The sequence below is a fragment of the Staurois parvus genome, unplaced genomic scaffold, assembly GCF_062004578.1.
Source record: "Staurois parvus isolate SC_StPar_1 unplaced genomic scaffold, SC_StPar_1.0 ptg000574l, whole genome shotgun sequence".
Taxonomy (NCBI): Eukaryota; Metazoa; Chordata; class Amphibia; order Anura; family Ranidae; genus Staurois; species Staurois parvus.
Window position 1 is genome coordinate 1,310,507 of NW_028318370.1, and position 24,115 is coordinate 1,334,621.

Below are 24,115 nucleotides of genomic sequence, written 5' to 3' on the forward strand. Positions count from 1 at the left end.
AAAATCGGATGTTAGATTGACTTCTGTCAAGATGGACCCACCATAGATATATTGAAAGTTGGTCAGCCTGTGCTGAACTGGCCAAATGTGGATCCATCTATGGCCAGGCTAAGCAAGGCCTTCATGTTTCAGCTCACATTCCTCCATCCAAAACTGAAGTGCCAATTCCGGATGGACTGACCCTTTTAAAACATGATGTATAGTTGTACAAACGAGATAATAAATGAAGCCAACAATGCAGTGGGATTTATGGATGTATTGTTTCTGAAAGCAACATAAACATTGTTCAGGAGATAGAAACATACACTGCTGAACACCAGGAACTGGAACAATCGGACAGAACGGGGTGTGCAATGAATGGAGACAGAATCAGCAGTGAGTGACCTGGCGATCTTCTTACTCCTCGATTACCACTGAAAGACAGGAAAAATCAAAGGAATGGTCAGATTTACATCAACTAAGCTTTCTCAGTCAAAGCAAGTACGCCCCATAGAAAATGATGACTTTATTTGAACAAATAAAATTGGCCTGGTGTTTATAGTTTCATGATCTAAATTCATGTGTCGTATGGAAAACAATAAGTACACCCCTACATTTCCCACCACTTCAAATCCATGAAATCAGAATCCGGTGTTTCATATTAGTTGCCAATAGTGGTGTATCGAAAATAAAAATTCTGGTGCTGAAACTGAAACCAAAAATTCAGGATGTACTTCGCCAAAAACCCCCAAAAAAACCTAAATGGACAGTTTTCAATATATATATATATTTTTTACATTGAATTAATGTGGCTGGCAATTTTACATTGACGTCACTAGGGGGCGTTTTTGCATTGAAGTCAATGTGGACTCGACTTTGCATGAAAACCTGTGAGACGTGATTTTGCATTGAAGTCACTAGGGTGTGTTTCTGCATGAATGTCTATGAGACGCGACTTTGCATGAAAGCCTATGAGACATGATTTTGCATTGAAGTCACTAGGGTGTGTTTCTGCATGAATGTCTATGAGACGCGACTTTGCATGAAGGTCTATGAGACGTAATTTTGCATTGAAGTCACTAGGGGGCGTTTCTGCATGAATGTCTATGAGATGCGACTTTGCATGAAAATCTATGCGACGCGATTTTGCATTGAAGTCACTAGGGGAGTTTTTGCATGAATGTCTATGAGACGCAACTTTGCATGAAAGTCTATGAGATGCGATTTTTGTATTGAAGTCACTAGGGGAATTATTGCATTGAAGTCGATGTGGAACCGACTTTGCATGAAAATCTATGAGACGTGATTGTGCATTGAGGTCACTAGGGGGGCGTTTTTGCATGAATGTCTATGAGACGCGACTTTGCATAAAAGCCTATGAGACATGATTTTGCATTGAAGTCACTAGGGGCATTTTTGCATGAATGTCTATGAGACGTGACTTTGCATGAAGGTCAATGAGATGTGATTTTTGCATTGAAGTCACTAGGGTGCGTTTCTGCACGAATGTCTATGAGACGCAACTTTGCATTAGAGTCTGTGATGCGATTTTGCATGAAGGTTTATGAGATGCGATTTTTGCATTAAAGTCAGTAGGGTGCATTTCTGCATGAATGTCTATGAGACGTGACTTTGAAGTCACTAGGGGCATTTTTGCATAAATGTCTATGAGAAGTGACTTTGCATGAAGGTCTATGAGATGCAATTTTTGCATTGAAGTCACTAGAGGCGTTTTTGCATGAATGTCTATGAGATGTGACTTTGCATGAAAGTCTATGAGACATGATTTTCCATTGAAGTCACTAGAGGGCATTTTTGCATGAATGTCTATGATACTCAACCTTTTTTCTTATTGGCAAAATGCCAATGATATAATTTATGGCAGATATGTTTCGGCTGCCGATATATCGGTGTATCCCTAGTTGCCAATAAATAGACTCTCCTTAAAGGGTATTATGGCCAAATACTTTTCTTAAGGGTCACAAGAATGTGCTTACTTTTGCTCTCCTGTGACTCAGGAGACCCAGGTGACTCCTGTGAGTCAGCTAATAGTGGGCTATTGCACGCTGCCAGCTGGCGCCAAAGAGCTGCTACAGGATCCGGAAGGGTCCCGGCAATATTGTTGGGATCCACTCAGCTGCCAGATTGACAGTTGGCTTCGGTCATCAGCACATGGCTGAGATCCGAAGCCAATTGCTCACACTGCCTATCCCAGCATTCCACTGAGAGCTGATAGGGCAGAGTGAAGAATGGTGACTGACAGTCACTGCTCTCTGCTCTGAGAAGATTGTGAACTGAGCGATCAGTGGTCATGTGATCACTCAGTTCACTGGCTTAGAGCTGGCGGGGGACAGCTACAACATCCCAAAAATGTTATTATAACCTCTATCTACACTAATGGATGTATGATAGTGACGTGGTTTAGGTATAGCAACCAGGGTTGAGACAAGGGGTGGGCAGGAGGTGTGGCTGCCCTAGGCACTGTGGTATCATGTGAGTTGGGGGAGCACCATGAGGGGAGGTGTGCTAGGAGTGGTGATATGGGGGGAATTTCTGTTGGGAGAAGGGGGAACAGGATTTGTGCTCTAGGAGGGAGGTTTGTGCTAGAAAAGGTGATATGGTAGAGGGGGGTGAGGGGTTTGTGCTAGGAGGTGACATTTTTTAGGGGGAGGAGATTTGTGCTAGGATGGGGAATTGTGGGAGGGGAATTTGGAGTGGGGGGAGAGGATTGTGCTGATAGAGGATATTTGAGAAGTGGAGAATTTGTTCTAGGAGGGGGACATTTTTTTTGGGGGGGGGTGCATATAGGGAGAGAGAAGATTTGAGCTGAAGAGATGGGGGGTGGGGGCAAAGATTTGTAATAGGAAGGAGGCCCTCTCAGTAGGGGGGCAGATTTGTGCTGGGAGGAGGTAAAATTTATACTTAGGGGGTGCGCATGCAGATTTGTGCTCAATTTGTTTTTTTTAGGGGGGGGATATTTGCTGACACATAATGCTCATACATCTTGGGCGGGGGGGACACAATTTTATATGTTTGCCTGGGCTCTAGATGACCTTGTCCCAGCACTGATAGTGACCCTTCACTCTGTGACTACATTACCATTTGTGATGTCTGGGTAGAAGCACCATGCGGCATCGGGATCACTGGAGTCGAAGCAACAGCCCTTCTTGTAACACTGGTCCATGTCAATGCCGGAGTAGCCGCAGTTCACTCTCTGTTTGGGCAGGACAGCGCACTCGACGGTCTCTGTTACAGAAAATATACATTGTAAAGGGCTATAACTTGTATACAAGAACTACATTAAACACTGTTTGAGCACCCAATTCCATCTATTATGATAATATAAAATTGGATTGAATGGGGACCTGCACTTTGCACTTAGTCATTGTACTTTGACTTTTTATATTTTTAAATTTTTTTAGCACAATTAGAACTTCTACTTTGTTTTCTGTCTGGAGCCCCTTTGGGAAGATTACTTCTCGCTTCCTATGCCTGTGACAACCAGTCAGACACTGATACACAGGGTGTCATAGAAACAGGAAGTAAAATAGGGTCTGGCAGACAGTACTTTCAAAGAGAGAGAGAAAGAACAGGAATGAAAGTTGCCATATTTCTCTTAGGAAAGATTTACTTTAACCACTGTTTACCCCCTTCCTGACCAGGCCATTTTTTTGCTATTTAGCACTGCGCTACTTCAACTGGTATTTGCGTGATCATGCAACACTGTACCCAAATTACATTTATATCATTTTTTTCACAGAAGTAGAGCTTTGTTTTGGTGGTATTTGATCACCATTGGGGTTTTTTTTTCTTTTTCTTTTATATAAACGAAAAAAAAATGAAAATTTGAAAAAAAAATAAACATTTTTTTATTTTCTGTTATAAAACATATCCAATAATAAAAATGTAGAAAACAGATGTCTTCTTAAAGTGGAGTTCTGCTCACCCTGTCAAAAAAATAAGTCAGCAGCTACAAAAACTGTAGCTGCTGACTTTTAAAAAACAGCCACTTACCTGTCCCTCGGTCCCTCAATCCTGTGGTGTGTCCCCCGCAGTCCGTTTCACCTGCCGTCCTGTACTCCAGGCGGTCGGCATCTTCAGTGTGGGCACCCGGCTGTGACAGCTTGCGGCTTCACAGACAGGTACCCACTGCGCTTCACGAATGGTCCTGTAATCGTCTGGGACCTGTCACGTGTCCCAAAAGACTACAGGGAGGGAGGGGGGAGGCTACCTTCTGCTTCCGATTGTCCGATATCAGCTCATCCTCGAGCTGACAGGGATGTGACAGACAGCACAGCTACTGCAGCAGTGCTGTCTGTCACTGTTTGTCGTCGATCGCCGGGAGATAGCTGGTAAGGAGCGGCTGTGACCCGGCGACTGACATCTGCGGCGGTGATCCGCGGGACAGATAGGGCGGCAGCGCGCCTCGCGCGCGCCCCCTATTTGTTTACAAAACACACGTTTTAAAACGTGGTTTTGCCTGCAAGTGCCGCCCTGCCACCGTATATGTACAGTGGCTGGGCGGCATGTAGTTAAAGTTCCCCTTTTGGGTGGAGCGCAGCTTTAAATTCAGACCCAAATGTAGTCTGCTACATGTCTCTGTTAAAAAATCCCAATAAGTATATATGGATTGGTTTCTGTGAAGCAAACTATGGGATGCGTCTACAAACTATGGGATATATACTGGAATTTTTATTTATTTATTTTTTATACTAGCAATGGTGGTGATTGGCGCTTACAGTGGGACTGTGATAGTGTGGCAGGCAATCTGACAGTAACTGACACTGGGTGTGAGGTAGACAAACTGACTGACACTGACATCTCCAGTAACACTAATACAGTGATCATTGATAATACTATACACTGTACTAATGACACTGGCTGGGAAGGGGTTAACATTTGGGGGTAATAAAGGGGTTAAGTGTGTGCCTAACAAGTGTTAATGTGTGCTGCTTTTTACTGAAAATTTATTTTTGCTCTGTACAGATCGTTCCCTCTGTACAGAGCCCTGTATTGTTTGTCAACAGCTCTGGGCTGTGATTGGACACAGCTGATCAGCATGTCCCAGCCATGAATCATTGGCCGGGACCTGCTGACAAAATCCCTGAACCGGAAAGAAGCCAGTGACGTACAGGTACATTGTTGTGCCTGCATGAGCCACCCATCCATAGTACAATGCAGGTGGGCAGTCTGTAAGCGGCAGGGGCGGACTGACAACTCATGGGGCCTCCGGGCAATAGGGGATCATGGGGCCCCTGTGTCCTTGCCCAAACTCAAAAAAGCCTATGAAAAAGATACCAGGGGCATCTCATGGAGTCCCCTACTGACCCCGGGCCCTCGGGCGGTGCCCGAGTTTCCAAATGGTCAGTCCGCCCCTGGTAAGCGGTTAAAGGGTGATATGACCCAACAGTGATATTTTGTTATAGATGACATGATCCAAGTCAACTCCTGGCTTCATGTAGGTCTAGGATTCCCCAACCCAGTTCCTGTCCACTTGGGAGACTTGGATGTTCTTCACCATCTTGTGTGTTTCAGCTTCACATTCTCCATGATAGCAGTTGGTTGCCCATTTTCACTGATTTAAAGCACTTGTGCAAGGTGAAGGATATCCTGCAAACATGATCTGTTGGGGATACCTGAGGACTAAGGTTGGGAACCACTGCTCCATAATCAATAAGAATCTAGCAGGGATGGTGGAAGCTCCTCATAATGGGCACGGCAGATGTGCAAACCCAGGATTTCAGCCCAGAGATAGCGTCAGCAGAGTTCCCCTCAATGAAGGACACTCTCAGGGGGTTTGACTCTCTAGCACCTACCAAACACTACAACATCTATTTTTGAGAGAATTATTAATTTTTGTATTTATTTTTGCAACAAACTGATACAATATGCAGCAGAACAACCAACCTTTCTTAACCTGCGGTTTGAAGCACCAGGGTACATCAGCTACACTGCTGTCGAAGCAACATTCGTTTTCCCTGCATTCATCAGGGCTGACACCAGGTGGTCCGCAGTTGGCCCTCTTATCTGGATTTACAGCATTGCAGTCACGTTCCACTAAAGTGAATAGAAAAAGCGTTACTGACTTCACAGTTACCTACTAGAATCATTCATTTCTGATGGACCCGCTTAAGCTGGATCTAAGCTTTGAAATACAGTAGAGAGTCACTCACTTGTCCAAATTGGCAAAAGTATGTGTGCATGTATATATACAGTATAGTGTGTGTGTATAATATATATATATATATATATATACAGGTGAAACTAAAAAAATTAGAATATCGTGCAAAAGTTCATTTATTTCAGTAATGCAGCTTAAAAGGTGAAACTAATATATGAGATAGACTCATTATATGCAAAGCAAGATAGTTCAAGCCGTGATTTGTCATAATTGTGATGATTATGGCTTACAGCTCATGAAAACCCCAAATCCACAATCTCAGAAAATGAGAATATTGTGAAAAGGTGCAATATTCTCGGCTCAAAGTGTCCCACTCTAATCAGCCAATTAAGCCATGACACCTGCAAAGGGTTCCTGAGCCTTTAAATGGTCTCTCAGTCTAGTTCAGTAGGAATCACAATCATGGAAAGACTGCTAACCTGACAGTTGTGCAGAAAGCCATCATTGACACCCTCCATAAAGAGGGAAAGCCTCACAAGGTAATTGCAAAAGAAGTTGGATGTTCCCAAAGTGCTGTATCAAAGCACGTTAATAGAAAGTTATGTGGAAGTGGAAAGTGTGGAAGAAAAAGGTGCACAAGTAGCAGGGATGACCGAAGGATTGTCAGGAAAAGGCCATTCAAAAGTGTTGGGGACTTTCATAGGGAGTGGACTGAGGCTGGAGTCAGTGCATCAAGAACCACCACAAACAGACGGATCCTGGACATGGGCTTCAAATGTCGTATTCCTCTTGTGAAGCCAATCCTGAACAACAAACAAGGTCAGAAGCGTCTTACCTGAGCTAAAGAAAAACAGACCTGGTCTGTTGCTCAGTGGTCCAAACTCCTCTTTTCTGATGAGAGCAACTTTTGCATCTCATTTGGAAACCAAGGACCCAGAGTATGGAGGAAGAATGAAGAGGCACACACTGCAAGATGCTTGAAGTCCAGTGTGAAGTTTCCATAGTCTATGTTGATTTGGGGAGCCATGTCATCTGCTGGTGTTGGTCCACAGTGCTTCATTAAGTCCAGGGCAACGCAGCCGTCTACCAGGAGATTTTGGAGCACTTCATGCTTCCTTCCGTAGACAAGTTTTATGGGGATGCTGATTTCATTTTCCAGCAGGACTTGGCACCTGTCCACACTGCCAAAAGCACCAAAACCTGGTTCAATGACCGTGGGATTACTGTGCTTGATTGGCCAGCAAACTCGCCTGACCTGAACCCCATAGAGAATTTATGGGGCATTGCCAAGAGAAAGATGAGAGACATGAGACCGAACAATGCAGAAGAGCTGAAGGCCGCTATTGAAGCATCCTGGTCTTCCATAACACCTCAGCTGTGCCACAGGCTGATAGCTTCCATGCCACGCCGCATTGAGGCAGTTATTGCTGCAAAAGGGGCCCAAACCAAGTACTGAGTACATATGCATGCTTCTACTTTTCAGAGGTCCGATATTGTTCTATGTACATTTCTTGTTTTATTGATTGCATGTAATATTCTCATTTTCTGAGATTGTGGATTTGAGGTTTTCATGAGCTGTAAGCCATAATCATCACAATGATGACAAATCACGGCTTGAACTATCTTGCTTTGCATGTAATGAGTCTATCTCATATATTAGTTTCACCTTTTAAGTTGCATTACTGAAATAAATGAACTTTTGCATGATATTCTAATTTTTCAAGTTTCACCTGTATGTGTGTATATATATATATATATATATATATATATATATATAAACTGGTCAAAGAAATTAAAGGAACACTTTTTAGTATAGCATCAAGTCAATGAAACTCCCGGAACATTGATCTGGTCAGGTAAGTAGCAGAGGGGGTTGTTAATCAGTTTCAGCTGCTTTGGTGGTAATTAAATTAACAACAGTTTTACAGGTGGAGGCCACTGACTTTTTTTTCCTACTTATCTTTTCTGACTGTGTTTCACTAGTTTTGCATTTGGCTAGGGTCAGTGTCACTACTGGTAGCATGAGGCGATACCTGGACCCTACAGAGGCTGCACAGGCAGCCCAACTCCTCCAGGATGGCATATCAATATGTGCCATTGCCAGAATGTTTTCTGTGTCTCCCAGCATAGTCTTAAGAGCATGGAGGAGATTCCAGGAGACAGGCAGTTACTCTAGGAGAACTGGACAGGGTCATAGAAAGTCCTTAACCCATCAGCAGGACTTGTATCTCCTCCTTCGTGCAAGGAGGAACAGGATGAGCCCTGCCAGAGCCCTACAAAATGACCTCCAGCAGGCGCACTGGTGTAAATGTCTCTGTCCAAACAATTAGGAAACAGACTTCATGAAGGTGGCCTGAGGGCCCAACATCCTCTTGTGGGCCCTGTGCTCAATGCCCGGCACCATAGAGCTTGATTGACATTTTCCATTGTACACCAGAATTGGAAGGTCCACCACTGGTGCCCTGTGCTTTTCACAGAAGAGAGCAGGTTTACCCAGAGCACATGTGACAGACGTGAAAGTATCTGGAGAAGCCGTGGAGAACGTTATGCTGCTTGTAACATTGTTCAGCATGACCATTTTGGTGGTGGGTCAGTGATGGTCTGGGGAGGCATATCCATGGAGGGACGCCCAGACCTCTACAGGCTAGACAATAGAACCCTGAATGCCATTAGGTATTGGGATGAAATCCTTGGATCCATTGTCAGACCCTACGCTGGTGCAGTGGGTCCTGGGTTCCTCCTGGTGCACGACAATGCCTGGCCTCATGTGGCGAGTGTATGCAAGCAGATCCCGGAGGATGGAGGAATTGATACCATTGAATGGCCCCCACACTCGCCTGACCTAAATCCAATAGAACACCTCTGGGATATCATGTTTTGATCCATCTAACGCTGCCAGGTTGCACCTCAGACTGTCCAGGAGCTCAGTGATGCCCTGGTCCAGATATGGGAGGGAATACCCCGACACCATCCATCGTCTCATTAGGAGAATACCCCAACATTGTCAGGCATGCATATAAGCACGTGGGGGCATACATAGTACTGAGGAACATTTTGAGTTGCTGCAGTGAAATTGCAGCAAAATGGACTAGCCTGCTGCATTTTTTCACTTTGATTTTTGGTGTGTCTTTGAATTCAATCCTCTGTAGTTTGATAATTTTCATTTCCATCAAATGATGGGACATCCTTGCGTTCCTAACACATTACCCAGTCCATATCAGTATAGATATCCAGCATGAGATTTCCCCATTGAGATCTGATGTATTTTCAAAGTGTTCCTTTAGTTTTTTGAGCAGTGTATATATATATATATTTCTTTTTTTTTCTCTACTAAATCATTGCTGCATCTTAAACATGAATTAATCCGTTCTTTCCCCACAAAGACAACACTTGGAAGGTGGTCACCTGTTTTTCTATGCCCATGTATCCATTATGTATTAGCTCTTACTAGGGGGGCAAGAGCTCATATAAGTGTGCTAAGCAGTTGGCTAGTAGGAGGTTGTTTTGCCCTAAGCTCTCATGCAAACTAGGCATCAAAAAAGCAAAACAATAACACATAAACCAATACAGATACAGATACATCCTGCTGACTTGAATTAGCCAAATAAAGAAATGTCCAAGGATATCAAGGAGGGGCGGCAAAAAGCCAAATCAAGTAATAGCAGCAGTAATCCAACATATTACCAGAAAGAAAAAAAAAAGAGAAAAGAAAAAAGGTTAGAAGAAAGGAAAAAGATCATAAAACGACAACAAGAAAAAAAAAAAAGTAATCAGAAAGAAAACATGGAAGAAAGGGAAACTAGAAGAATCACGGATCCAGGGCTAGCACAGGCAGCGTCTATAAGAGGCCATAACTAGTTGGAGGCAGGGATGGCAAGGAATAACGTATCCAAGGTTCCCAAACCTTAAGGAATCTCGGATGAGAATCAGGAAGAATGCTAGACATCTGTTCATTGATCAACATAGCATTCAGCTGGGTCTTCACCCCCTGGAAGACAACCAAAAGGGTTCTCCAAGCTTGAGCTATAGCACGTTCAGCAGAAATAAATAGGTAGGATGCCAATTTCTGCAGAGACCTAGACAGACCCAAAATTGGGCAATGCAGAAGGGCCACCCTTGCATCCCTACGGACCGTAATATGAAAAAGCCTACTGATTTCTAATGGAGGCCAATTCAAAACTAGGTCTCCTCCCCTGCCAGACAGAGCTGTACTGAGTGGTAGAGCTGTGTAAATCTTAGGACTGAAGGGACAGAAATACAAAACAGGTAAATTAGCTCCCATCTATATTTAACCTCTATATTTGGTTACATACCTGGAATTCAGCTTTACTATTCCTAAAGCAGAAATTAATGATTAATAATGCCTACAGCAAATGAGCCATGGGATAAAACACTTTGGGAAATTTTATGATTTAATATATTTCTAGTTCACAAAGTACCTATGAAGGTTATATTAAATAATTAATTTTCTCTTTGGAAAATGACCCTCAGGTGAGATTTTCCTGTAGGAGTCTGTCTCTGCCCAATCTCACAGGGTCATAAGGGTAGAGTAATGCAGGCCATAGATGGGTCAAAAATCGGCCGATTTTTTGGCCGAAAATAAAATCGGCCGATTTTCGGATCGTTGGTGGGCTAAATTTTCGGCCGTTTTTCGGTATTTTGACAGATTTTTTTTATTGGTAAAGTTGGAAAAAAATTGGCCGATTTTGCCGATCGGCCGATTTTCGCGGCAATGATGGCCAAATTGGCCGATATTTTACCAATAAAAAAATCTGTGCATGAGCAGTGACCTGCAAGAGCAAGACAAAAAGAAGAAGAAAAAAGAAGAAGAGGATGAAGAAGAAGAAGAAGAGGATGAAGAAGAGGATGAAGAAGAAGAGGAAGAAGGAGAAGGGGAAGAGAAGAAGAGGATGAAGAAGAAGAGGATGGAGAAGAAGAGGAAGAAGAAGAGGAAGAAGAGGATGAAGAAGAGGATGAAGAAGAAGAGGAAAAAGAAGAAGAGGATGATGATGAAGAAGAAGAGGATGAAGAAGAAGAGGATGAAGAAGAGGATGAAGAAGAAGAGGATGAAGAAGAAGAAGAAGAAGAGGATGAAGAAGAAGAGGAAGATGAAGAAGAGGATGAAGAAGAGGATGTAGAAGAGGAAGAAGAGGATGAAGAAGAAGAGGAAGAAGAATAAGAGGATGAAGAGGAAGAAGAGGATGAAGAGGAAGAAGAAGAGGATGAAAAAGAAGAAGAAGAGGATGAAGAAGAAGAAGAAGAAGAGGATGAAGAAGAAGAAGAGGATGAAGAAGAAGATGAAGAAGTGGATGAAGAAGAGAATGAAGAAGAGGAAGAAGAAGAGGATGAAGAAGAAGAAGAGGATGAAGAAGAAGAAGAAGAGGATGAAGAAGAAGAGGAAGATGAAGAAGAGGATGAAGAAGAAGAAGAAGAGGATGAAGAGGAAGAAGAAGAAGAGGATGAAGAGAAAGAAGAAGAGTATGAAAAAGAAGAAGAAGAAGAAGAAGAGGATGAAGAAGAAGAAGAAGAGGATGAAGAAGAGGATGAAGAAGAAGAAGAGGATGAAGAAGAAGAGGAATTCCAGTCCGGCAAAAAGTTTCCCTGCAGAGAGCTCCGCTATTTCTTTGACAGTTCCTTGACATTTATAGCGGTTGCAACAATGTATCTATTTGTTTCTGAATAAAACCATCTGTATCCTAAATGAATACAAATAGATACATTGTTGCAACCGCTATAAATGTCAAGGAACTGTCAAAGAAATAGCGGAGCTCTCTGCAGGGAAACTTTTTGCCGGCTGTAGACGGGATGAAAATCGGCCGATTTTTTTTACTGTTGATGGTAACGTCGGCCGCTTGAACGACCGATTTTTCATTTTTTAAAAGAAAAATCGGCCGATTTTCGACCCGTCTATGGCCTGCATTATCTGAAAAACAGTGTTGCGCTAGCTCATAAACGCAATATTCATATACATATAAACATATCAAAGATATACAATAAAACATCTTATAGTTGTGACAGTTCAACCAATTATTGTGCTTGATGAAATGTGTTTGATATAGAATGTGCTCCAAAAAAATTCCACTGTAAAATCTGTGCACCTCCACCTCTGTGCGTTTATGAGCTAGCGCAACACTGTTTTTCAGATTGGTTTATTTTGAATGTGGGATCACTTATATGTGTTATTGCAGCAGCTCAGTGGATATTTTGTTTGTTTGTTTGTTTGTCTTTTTTCTATAAGGATAGAGTTATGCCATTATTTTCTCCAGGACACACCAATGCCCACAGTGGTCCTCCTTCCTTTTTCCGCAGCTATAAGCATGCAAGTTCACCCAACGAGAACTTGCATGTCTGCAGAAAGATCTTTGGTTAGAAAGAACCATGGACAACTGGCTATCAGTCGAATACTATGTACTGTACCTGCTTGAATTTCTGGCTGGTAACACCACACCACTTCGGGAATGCTGTCATCAAAGCAGCAACCTTTGTCTGTGCAGTCCTTCTCTGAGATGGTGGGGTACCCACAGTTGACTCTAGCCTTTGGATCCGTTGGATTACACTTAGTGGCTGCATAAAACAATTTAAAGAATCAGTACAGGAATCAACAGTCTTCAACAATGAGGGCAATATACAGTATAACGTGGTCTACACAATCAGGTTCCTATGTAGAACCTATCAGATCTCTCTAATTTGCTGTTGTGTTATTATACTGAAGCAATCTAGTTCCCACAAAATGACTCATTTGTAGGGGCTATATTCCTTTAGGAACCAAATCCCACTGTCCCTCTCTTCTCAGATGTTCTTCATGTATAGACTAATATTAAAAAATGCTACCACCAGAAGTGTTGCACTACACATCTCACCTCTTTATAGTGAGGAACAAAATGGATGGAGGGTCTGGACAATTAAGTGGAGAAACAAGTCATAGAAGGGTTTAAATGTGAAGTTAGTGTGGAGGGGTGTAGGTCTTACCAGATTGCTGGTTGAAGGTCAGATGCCTCGATGTAGGTCTTACCAGATTGGTAGTTAAAGGTCAAATGCCAGCGTGTAGGTCTTACCAGATTGGTGGTTAAAGGTCAGATGGGAGGGTGTAAGTCTTACCAGACTGGTGGCTGAAGGTTAAATGGGAAGGTTGTAGGTCTTACCAGACTGATAGTTGAAGATCAGATGGGCAGGGTGTAGAGCTTACCAGATTGGTGGTTGAAAGTCGGATGGGCAGGGTGAAGCTGCAAGAGTTGTTCCTGTGAAGGCTGCTGGGTTTTTATTCTGAAAAATGTAGGCGGAGAGGAATTTTCCCCAGCCACCTACCCTTGATTTGAGGTTCGCTGGATGTCAAGGGTTGTCACAATAAAAAAAAAAATTGCCGCAGCAGTTTGGAGGGTCAGGGGGTCTTTGGGAAGTTAGTAAATAGTTGAATTGTTACAAAACTGTGGGTATGTCTGGAGTATAGTGCTTTCACTTGCTTGGTTATTTGTTGTCTTTAAGCAGAGTTTACACGTTGAGGTTTTTTTTTCGTTCAACCAGCGCTTTCAATGTAAAAAAACTCACCGAGTTATTGTATTCTGACAATGGGGACTCCTTCCTCCACCAAAATACACAGATCGGCATGGCAGCCATTGGCTGCAAGTGCTGATCAAATGCTAGTTTTCAAGCATTACCATTCAACAGAGACTGGCCATTAGACTGGCTTCTGTTGAACAGACAGCTGTACACATGTACTGAAAGTCAGCTGGTTCAGTAGGTATTTTCGGTACCAGTATACCCAGGTTCAGAAAACTACATGAAGAGGTGGATGGTAAATCAGTCACAAGGAGAGTTTCTGTGAAGGATGCTGGGTACCCATTCTGAAAAGTTTTGATGAAGAAGAAAGTTTCCCCCATCCACCTGCCATCAATTGAGGTTCATTAAAGGTCATGGGTTTGTAAAATGTCACAAAAATGGATTGTCACAACAGCTTGGTGGGTCAGGGGTTTATTGGGGAGTCATAATTGAATTGTTAAAAACTTAAGGACCATAACCCAGTCAATATACTATGTTCTGTATGAGGCTTTCATGTATGTACTGAATAAATAAAGTATTAAAAAAAAAAACTGGAGGCCCATCTGGGGTATTGTGCTTCTGCTTGCTTGGTTATTGATGGTTCTCCTGGGTGCTAGGCCCCCTGGTAAGAACATTTGAGTTTAGTAAAGTCTTTGAGCTGGTGAAGCTTGGCTGAGGACACGGATGATTCTAGTTATAACTGGTGTCTTTAAAGACACCCCAATGGTTGCATTGCCAAAATTGCTTATTGTTTGTTCTTTTAACATTATTTACTTAGTTGTTTTGGCTGGCAAATAAAAAGTCTTCTGTGGCCATTTAAACCAATGTCCCACCGTTCTTGGTAATGAGAAGGATCTTGCTTGATGATTCCTTTAGTCATGAATGCATTATTTTAAATAGCTGATATAAAGGAAAAACAGTGGTGGAAGAAAATCACCTGTGGGTTTAACCAATAATTTGCTGCAGATTCATTCATGGCCTGCATAAGTGGGGGTGTAGCAGTGGTGTCTCCTTTGCCTACATTCTTTGTTCCAAAAGGTGTCACTCCTCTCCTTCTCAGAAAGGTATGTGGTAAGGCCCATAGAAGACCTTTTCTGGCAATTATCACAAGGATTTGTGTCAGTCTATGGCTGCCATGGTGGGCTGCTCAACCAGAATATACCTCATTATGCCAAAACAACAACAATCACAGTAGGCTATGCACATTCTATGCCTGAAATCACTCCTAGCAGGAAACTGTCCAGTGCTCTGCCAGACCTCCATAAGCTTTAGTCATATGCTTCAATGTGGCTGTTCACGTGCATTTTGCATAGGGTTTCGCTACTGCCTGCTTTAGTGCTTCACATAACAATGCACATTAAATGCATTTGTGCAATGGGGATACGTTCATTCTGAATTGCACACCAGCACACAGACATGAATCTGTGCAAACCTTGCTGGAGTGAAATGATGGCTTCCACAAACTAAGGGGATGATTTACTAAAACTGGAGAGTGCAAAATCTGGTGCAGCTATGCATGGTAGCCAATCAACTTCCAATTTCATCTTGTTCAATTAAGCTTTGGCAATAAAACCCATAAGCTGATTGGTTTCTATGCAGAGCCGCACCATATTTTGCACTCTCCAGTTTTAGTAAATCCACCTCTTAGTTTCTGTTAGGGTTTACATCTACACTATATTGCCAAAAGCATTGGGCCAGCCCTCCAAATCACTGGATTCAGGTCTTTCAATAACCTCCATGGCCACAGATGTATACAATCAAGCACCTAGGCATGCAGACAGCAAACATTTGTGAAAGAATGGGTCACTCTCAGGAGTTCAGTGAATTTAAGCGTGGTACCGTGATAGGATGCCACTTGTGCAATAAGTCTATCCGTAATATTTCCTTTTCTGCTAAATATTCCACGGACAACTGTTAGTGGTATTATAACAAAGTGGAAGCAACTGGGAACAACAGCAACTCAGCCACATAAAATGACAGATTGGGGTCAGTGCATGTTGAAGCACACAGTGCGCAGAAGTGGCCAACTGTCTGCAGAGTCAACTTGATGTGGCCTTCACATTAGCACAACAACAGTGCGTAGAGAGCTTCATGAAATGGGTTTCCATGGCCGAGCAGCTGCATCCAAGCCTAACATCACCAAGTGCGATGCAAAGCGTCGAATGCAGTGGCGTAAAGCACGCCACCACTGGACTCCAGAGCAATGGAAACGTTGTCTCTGGAGTGACGAATCATGCTTTTCTGTCTGGCAATCCAATGGACATGTCTGGGTTTAGCGGTTGCCAGGAGAACGGTTCTTGCCTGAGTGCATTGTGCCAAGTGTAAAGTTTGGTGGAGGGGGAATGTGTTATAGAGTTATAGGTATGGGGTTGTTTTTCAGGGGTTGGGCTTGGCCTCTTAGTTCCAGTGAAGGGAATTCTTAAGATGTCAGCATACCAAGACATTTTGGACAATTTCATGCTCCCAACTTTGTGGGAACAGTTTGGGGATGGTCCCTTCTTGTTCCAACATGACTGCGCACCAGTGCACAAAGCAAGGTTAATAAAGACATGGATGAACGAGTTTGGGGTGGAGGAACTTGACTGGCCTGCACAGAATCCTGACCTCAACCCCATAGAGCACCTTTGGGAAGAATTAAAGGCAGGAGGCCCAATACTTTTGGCAACATGCTAATGTGGACTATGGCTTACCTCTAACAGACAGACAGGGGCTAAAACACAAAGGGGCTCAGTAATAGGAAGAAAACAAGTCAGCATGTTACTCACCTTCGAATTTCCATGGATTGTAACACCAGATACTGTCCATCACTGAACTGTCATAGCAACAACCCTTCTTCATACACTCCTCCTCAGTGATCATGGCATCGCCACAGTTGTCTCTTGACTTGGGTTGAACTCCGCACCTATCTGTTTAAAAGTGAAGCAGAGGCAGAAGTGAGCCAGAAGTGTTTAGATTGCTAAATGCTTTCTAGAATGTATGTCTAACTCTAGTTTTGGATAAGGTGGTCATCTATTATTAATATTATTATTATACAGGATTTATATAGCGCCAACAGTTTGCTCAGCACTTTACAATATAAAGGGAGACAATGCAGTAACGATACCCACGAAACACATTGGAGTTAAAAAAAATCTTATTCTAGACATTTTAGGTAGAGTAGGGCTTGTATTTTCCACAACTTGAACCCTGCCCCCTTCCACTCTGCAGCCGACCAACTTTACAACAATATCCTTCCCCTGTCCTGCCCTGACCTGGCCACTGCTGCTTATAACAACTCACTGTCAGCCGCTCTAGACTCGTTAGCGCCTCTAACCACGCAAAGCATTAGACCCCGACCGCTTCAACCCTGGCAGACTGACCATGCCAAAAATCTCAAATGATGCAGTCATGCGCTGGAGTGACTATGGCGCAAAACCAGATCCCAACAAGTGTTCACCCAATACAAATCTGTCTTCCTCACCTACACTTCCTCCCTCCACGCTGCCAAGCAAGCCTACTTTGTGACCCTCATTAATGCCCTCTCCTCCAGCCCTCGTCGGCTCTTCTCTACTTTTAACTCCCTACTCTTTCCGCCCCCACCTCCACCTCCACCCAGTACTTCACTCACCGCCCATGAGATTGCCAACCACTTCAAAAACAAGATCGACACAATTCATAGGGACATTGCCACTGCTCAGACTTCCACCCCACCTAGCATCCCTCACACGAAAACCCCCTCAACACCCCTCTCCTCTGACCTCGCCACTGTCCAGGCCTCCACCCCACCTAACATTCCTCACACTAAAACCCCCTCAACACTCCACTCCTTTGACCCTGCTACCACTGAAGAGGTCACTAAGGTCTTCTTTGAAGCCCGCCTCACCACCTGCCCCCTTGACCCTGTCCCTACACAACTCCTACGATCACCCTCCTCCTCCATCCTACGCTCCCTCACTCACATCTTTAATCTCTCCCTCTCTACTGGCGCATTCTCTTCCCTCTGAAGCACCGAAACGGCCTTACTCAAACTCACCAACGACGTACTAACCACCAAAGTTAATGGCCACTATTCAGTGCTCCTACTCCTCGACCTCTCCGCGGCTTTCGACACGGTTGACCACCCCCTCCTCCTCAACAAACTACACTCCCTTGGCCTCAGAGACTCCGCTCTCTCCTGGCTCTACTCCTATCTATCACAGCGCTCTTTCAGTGTTACCTATAATGCTGCCACCTCCCCCTCACTCCCTCTCTCTGTTGGGGTCCCTTAAGGTTCTGTCCTCGGGCCCCTTCTCTTCTCCATCTACACTTCCTCCCTTGGCCAACTGATACACTCTCACGGCTTCAACTACCATCTCTATGCCGATGACACTCAAATCTATCTCTCTACCCCTCATCTCACCCCTTCAGTCTCCACCCGAATCACTAGCCTACTGAACGACATATCGGATTGGATGTCACTCCACTTCCTCAAATTAAACCTTTCCAATATTGAGCTCCTAGTTTTCCCCCCAGCCCACGCCCCCCCCCCCGACTTCTCCATCACGACCAACTGTGCCACCATCAGTCCCACCCCCCATGCCAGAGTACTAGGTGTCAACCTAGACTCCAATCAGTCTTTCCAGCCCCAGGTCCAATCACTGACAAACTCATGTAGACTCCACCTCCACAACATCTCCAAAATATGTCCGTTCCTAACCCCGGAAACCACTAAGCAACTCATTCACTCCCTTATCATATCACGACTTGACTACTGTAACTCCCTCCTCACCGGCTTACCACACCACAGGCTATCCCCACTTCAGTCTATCCTGAATACTGCGGCCAGACTCATCCACCTTACTAACCGCTCCGTATCCGCCACCCCTCTCTGCCAATCCCTCCACTGGCTTCCGATTGCCCAACGGATCAAATTCAAATTACTAACATTGACGTACAAAGTTGTTCATAACACTGCCCCAAACTACATCACCGACCTGATATCCTTATACCACCCAAAACGTACTCTCCGTTCCTCACAAGACCTCCTACTCTCTAGTTCCCTGGTCTCCTCCTCCCATGCCCATCTTCAGGACTTCTCCAGTGCTTCCCCCATCCTCTGGAACTCCCTACCCCATTCCATCAGACTATCACCTACTCTCCTCTCCTTTAGGCTCTCCCTGAAAACCCATCTCTTCAGGGAAGCCTACCCCGCCCTCAAATAATTGCCGATCTCCTCCACTCTTCCTACCACTCCATCCCCACAGCTATTTCCTCCTGTACCACTATCCCCTCCCTCCTAGATTGTAAGCTTCAAAGAGCAGGGTCCTCTAACCCCTCGTGTATTGCATTGTATTGTTACTGTACTGTCTCTGGTACTGTCTCCCATGTAATGTACAGCGCTGAGCAAACTATTGGCGCTATATAAATACTGTATAATATTAATAATATTCTCTACCTTGGCTTGACACAGGGCACTTCACAGTCTAAGGGCATTGTTAATATGCAAATTAGCCTTCTTTTCATTTACATGCCCAGGATAACTTAAAGTCTGTATCAATTCTGATTTAAAGGGTAAATCTTTTGTGGGAAAAAAATGGCAAATAAGAAAAAAATAATATGGTGTATACAATTGCGACCCAAGTCATATTTTGATTGCATGTTTTTAAAAATGACCTTTCCTTTTCAATCTGCAGTGCTATTATTTTCTGTAAAATGCAATATGGCAACCTGGAGGCATTCTATACACAGATGGTGTACAAATAGCCCCCCAAAAATGCCATTTCCTGTTTGTGTGATTGGCTCACTAATTTTCCCAGAAGTCTTCACTAAGATACAAGTCAGATTTTGGGCATCCCCTGCAAAAAACGTAAATTTTGGTGAGATATTCCCAAAGGGAAATCATGTCTAAAGGGATGCTGACCCTGCCACTTTCCTCAGCAGCTGATTGATAATTATAACGTCTCCCCCCTTAGAATCACTTTCAACACTGACACAAACAAACAAACAAATAAAAACAGTTATTTCTTCAAAAAAAAAGGTAGGAATCTGCAACAAAATGTGTTAAGATCCCTGCAATGCACATAGATCACCCAGAGGGGAATGTTTTTTCTCTCAACAAAAGTGGAGTTACTCCTTAAGTGTTATTAAACCCACAGCAGTAAAATCAATCTGTATATGCAGTAAAGCATGCTTGTTATTACTTGTGGAACTTAAAGGGTTAATCTTCTGCATTGTGTATAAAGGCTGTTTGATCCTGACTTCTCTGATCCTCCCCTTCTCTACTGTACCCAATCCATCTGCAGATAGAACAGAGCCTTGGGGGCAAGCTGCACATGCTCAGTTTGATGTGTATTTGTGTATTGCTAGAGAGGTTTTTTTTTTTCTTCGGAGAGTGCATGTGATCAGCACAGGGTCAATCAACGCTGTCCAGACAGGGGGTCAGGGGTCATGCAGTGTTCTGTATGTCCAACACTTTAAGGCTAGGTTTGTGTTTGATCTGCTTCTGCAGTGCATTTTGCGTTTCTGCACATGCTTTTTTTGGCGCTTTTTTGATGTGTTTTGCAGGGGGGTTTTTTTGCCAACTTGTTGCTGGACAGATTAAAAATGTGGAATGCAAAGTACATCAAAAGCACGCCAAAAATGCTTCAAAAATGCATGCAAACGTAGCACTTGCGTTTTATATGCGGTTCCATTTAAGTCTATTGGACTACAAATGTAAACTGCTGCTGGAAAAGAAGTCCCTGACCCTTTCCAAAAAACATGCACACAAAAACTGCATAGATGTCCCACCTATAGGTGTCCCATAGGAAATCATGATAAATGGCATGCACTGCGTTCCTGCAAAACGCAAAATGCATTAAAAAACGCACAGGTGTGAACCTGGCCTAAGTGATGAGAGGTGTGCCGTGTCTGGGCACACCCACACCATGATGTCATCATGACTGACATGGAAAGCTTCTATTGGCTCCTAACAGCTCATAGCATGAATGTGAATGAATGTGAGCTATGAGACTGTAGAGTGATGAGGTCACACCTTTTTCTTTTGTTAAAATTCTTTCACAGGGATATGACAGTTGAGGAAGCCGAAGGACAGGAAAGGTTTATGGTCAGGCTATGCGGTCTGTTTCGGTGTAAATAATGATGTGTAAGTACAGCTCTGTGTTTGCTCAAGGCATGCCTGCAATCTGTTAATGTTGATTCTCCCACTATATCACATGGCAGTCGGCTCTCAGCCTCTCTTACTCTTCCAATAAATACTTTCTAATATAATTTGGACCTGACATGTCGCAAGGACATTCTGTTGTCGCAGAACTTACCGGGATTATTCTTCACCCTGCAAACCTATTTAACCGCTTTCCCGCTGCCCTAAAGCAGATATACTGCTACAGGGCAGTGGGGGTGCGCAAAATCACGTATGTATATACGTGATTATGCATTTCCGGGTAGGGAGGCATGCGCAAGCCCTACCTGTGCTGCTATTCGCGGCCTCGGCTATCAATCGCTGGGTCCTGGCCGGTGATTACTCGCCGACACCCGGTGATCACCGAGCATTACCGACGGAGGCAGAGAACTGTATGTAAACAATACAGATCTCTCCCCTGTGAGCTCTTGCACACTGCTTTGTATGGCTCTGCATAGCATCTCTGACGGAGGAGAGACCTGTGTATGAACAACACAGATCTCTTCCCTGTCAGCTCCTGCATGCTGCTTTGTATGGCTCTGTATAGCAGAGCCATACAAAGCAGTGTGCTTACAGTGAAGCACACACAGCCCCCATAGTGAAACACCACACAGTTAACCCTTTGATCGCCCCAGATGTTAACCCCTTCCTGCCCAGTGCCATTAGTACAGTGTCAGTGCTTTTTATTAGCACGGATCACTGTATTGGTGTCGCTGACAAGTCAGTTCACCCCAGTATCAGAATGCCTGCCACAGTCCTGCAGTCCTGCTAAAAGTTGTTGTGATCGGCGCCATTACTAGAAAAAAAAAATCCAGTATATATACACCGCCATTTGTAAACGCTATAACTTTCACGTAAACTAGTTATATAATACACCTATTGGGGTTTTTTTTTTAGCAAAGACAGGGAACAGAATACATTTTAGCCTAAATTTATGAAGAATTTAGATTTTTTTTACTGGGCATGTTTAATAGCAAAAAGTCAAAAATAATGTTATTTTCTCAAAATTGTTGGTCATTTTGTTCATAGCGCAAAAAAATTAAAACGCACAGGCAATCAAATCTCACCGAAAACAATTTGTGGAGAAAAAAAGGACAGAAATGTCATTAGGGTGCAGAGTTGCATGACCGCACAAATGTCAGTTAAAGTAATTGCAAAAAATGTCCTGTGCAGGAAGAGGGGTAAATCTTCTGGAGGGCGAGTGGTTAAAGGCTACGTGTGCATGGACACCTGGGATAACATGCTGGGGAGTTTACTGGCTGTAGGAAAAAACACCAAAAAGCCAAAAACAGCCGCTGTAAAAACGTCCCGTGTGTATGAGGACTTATGGGCATTGGCTGTTGTGCAACAATACACAACAACAGGATTGCCATCAATTTCTATTGAGCCCATATACATGGAAAACAAAAGTACAGGGGCTTTTTGGTGCAACAATGTGAATTTTTAGCCTCACAGGCTTTAGTGAGAGTGCATGAAAAACACATCACAAAAGTATTAAAAATAAATATAAAAAACACAAAATCCATGAAAATGCAGAACAGGTGTGAAATAAAATCGATCGATCTGTCTATCTACCTATCTACCTATCTGTCTATATATCTATCTATCTGTATGTATTCTATCTATCTATCTATCTATCTATCTGTATTCTATCTATCTATCTATATGTATTCTATCTATCTATCTATCTATCTATCTATCTATATGTATTCTGTATATCTATCTATCTATCTATCTATCTATCTATCTATCTATCTATCTATCCATCTATCTATATGTAATCTATCTATCTATCTATCTATCTATCTATATGTATTCTATCTATCTATCTATCTATCTATCTATCTATCTATCTATCTATCTATATGTATTCTATCTATCTATATGTATTCTATCTATCTATCTATCTATCTATCTATCTATCTATCTATCTATATGTATTCTATCTATCTATCTATCTATCTATCTATCTATCTATCTATCTATATGTATTCTATCTATCTATCTATCTATCTATCTATCTATCTATCTATATGTATTCTATCTATCTATATGTATTCTATCTATCTATCTATCTATCTATCTATCTATCTATCTATCTATCTATCTATCTATATGTATTCTATCTATCTATCTATATGTATTCTATCTATCTATCTATCTATCTATCTATCTATATGTATTCTATCTATCTATCTATCTATCTATCTATCTATCTATCTATCTATATGTAATCTATCTATCTATCTATCTATCTATCTATCTATATGTATTCTATCTATCTATATGTATTCTATCTATCTATCTATCTATCTATCTATCTATCTATCTATCTATCTATCTATCTATCTATCTATCCATCATGTTTGTTGTTGTCTGTAGCATTGACGGTATCTCTCTCTACCACCATTTGACCATAGTACCCTATATCTGTATAAATAGATTTGAGTACACGGTTTAAAATGTAGTTTTATAATATAACCTTATAATGATGTCATTTTAACAGTTTGTATTAATTGCTATATCCTCCATATTACGAAAATCCCTATTCTAGGGACACTTACAGTTCATAGGTAGGTACGCCTCACTTCCTATGATGAGGGCAGCCACCAACAAGCAGAGGGTGTAGCGTTCCATCGCTGTTCTCCTGTGCAGCCAAGGAAAGTGTGCTGCTCTCCTCGCAGACAGTTTTATATCAAAGTTTTGTTTGCTTAATTGGCGTTGATAACCTCTTTTTTTTTTTGCTGTAATGAGTAAAGCACACAAGCTGGATAATATTTGCCCAGATGATGGAGATAGGGATATGAGGCTTTGTCCAAGGGTTTATGTGACAAATATTACGTGGCATGGAAATAGAAATGAATTAGCCAATTACAGTTTGATTTTTTTCTTTGTTTGTTTTTGTTTTAATTGTATTTCTTTTTATCTCTTTTTTGTTTAACTTTTTTATCTCGTGATAAGTTTTGAACTAAGTTTACCGTCATCAAATATCAGATAGCTGAATTGCAATTTCATGCACGGTCTTTGCAGCTATTTTTGTCTGTCCCCGATGAAGTCATTGGTTTATTTGGCCCATTTATGGCCCATACACACGATAAGAAGATTGCACGAACATTTTCATACAAGGAACGATCGGCCGATTATATGATTGTTAGTACTGCTCTTTGGACAGACAATTCCGACTTTTCAGAGGAAAAAAACTGAGGGTGTAAGCTAGAAATTTTTCATCGGACGTGAACACTGATGTCTGATCATCGTTTAATTCTTTTGCTGCCAGAGCTGTTTTTGCATCTTTTGCAGAAATATGACTACAAGGCGGCACCGGTGCGCAAAATCATGTA

The 24,115-nt window shown here is 42.7% G+C and overlaps 1 protein-coding gene across 2 annotated transcripts; it reads right to left on the reverse strand.

Moving 5' to 3' along the window:
• Positions 1 to 241: 241 nt before the first annotated feature.
• On the reverse strand, positions 242 to 23,447 carry LOC149450436 (uncharacterized). 2 transcript variants are annotated; one of them, XM_089691896.1, is made up of 6 exons: positions 23,339 to 23,447; positions 16,402 to 16,542; positions 12,518 to 12,664; positions 5,887 to 6,036; positions 3,079 to 3,225; positions 242 to 413 (listed from the first exon to the last, which is right to left on the reverse strand). In XM_089691896.1, the coding sequence occupies exons 1-6, from the start codon at positions 23,409 to 23,411 to the stop codon at positions 397 to 399; spliced, it is 675 nt and encodes a 224-aa protein (XP_089548022.1). In that variant the 5' UTR covers positions 23,412 to 23,447; the 3' UTR covers positions 242 to 396. The 2 variants fall into 2 exon arrangements, with proteins under 2 accessions (XP_089548022.1, XP_089548021.1); XM_089691895.1 differs by lacking the exon at positions 242 to 413 and having other exon boundaries at positions 3,059 to 3,225.
• Between the last annotated feature and the right edge of the window lie 668 nt (positions 23,448 to 24,115).

Bases quoted from the DNA above. Each gene is read 5' to 3' on its own strand.
- LOC149450436 (XM_089691895.1), bottom strand. From the start codon at position 23,411: ATGGAACGCTACACCCTCTGCTTGTTGGTGGCTGCCCTCATCATAGGA. The intron at 12,665-16,401 runs GTGAGTAACATG...TGTTTTATGCAG, and splicing joins CAATCCATGGAAATTCGAAG to CCACTAAGTGTAATCCAACG. The intron at 3,226-5,886 runs GTTGGTTGTTCT...TTTCTGTAACAG, and splicing joins CAAACCGCAGGTTAAGAAAG to AGACCGTCGAGTGCGCTGTC.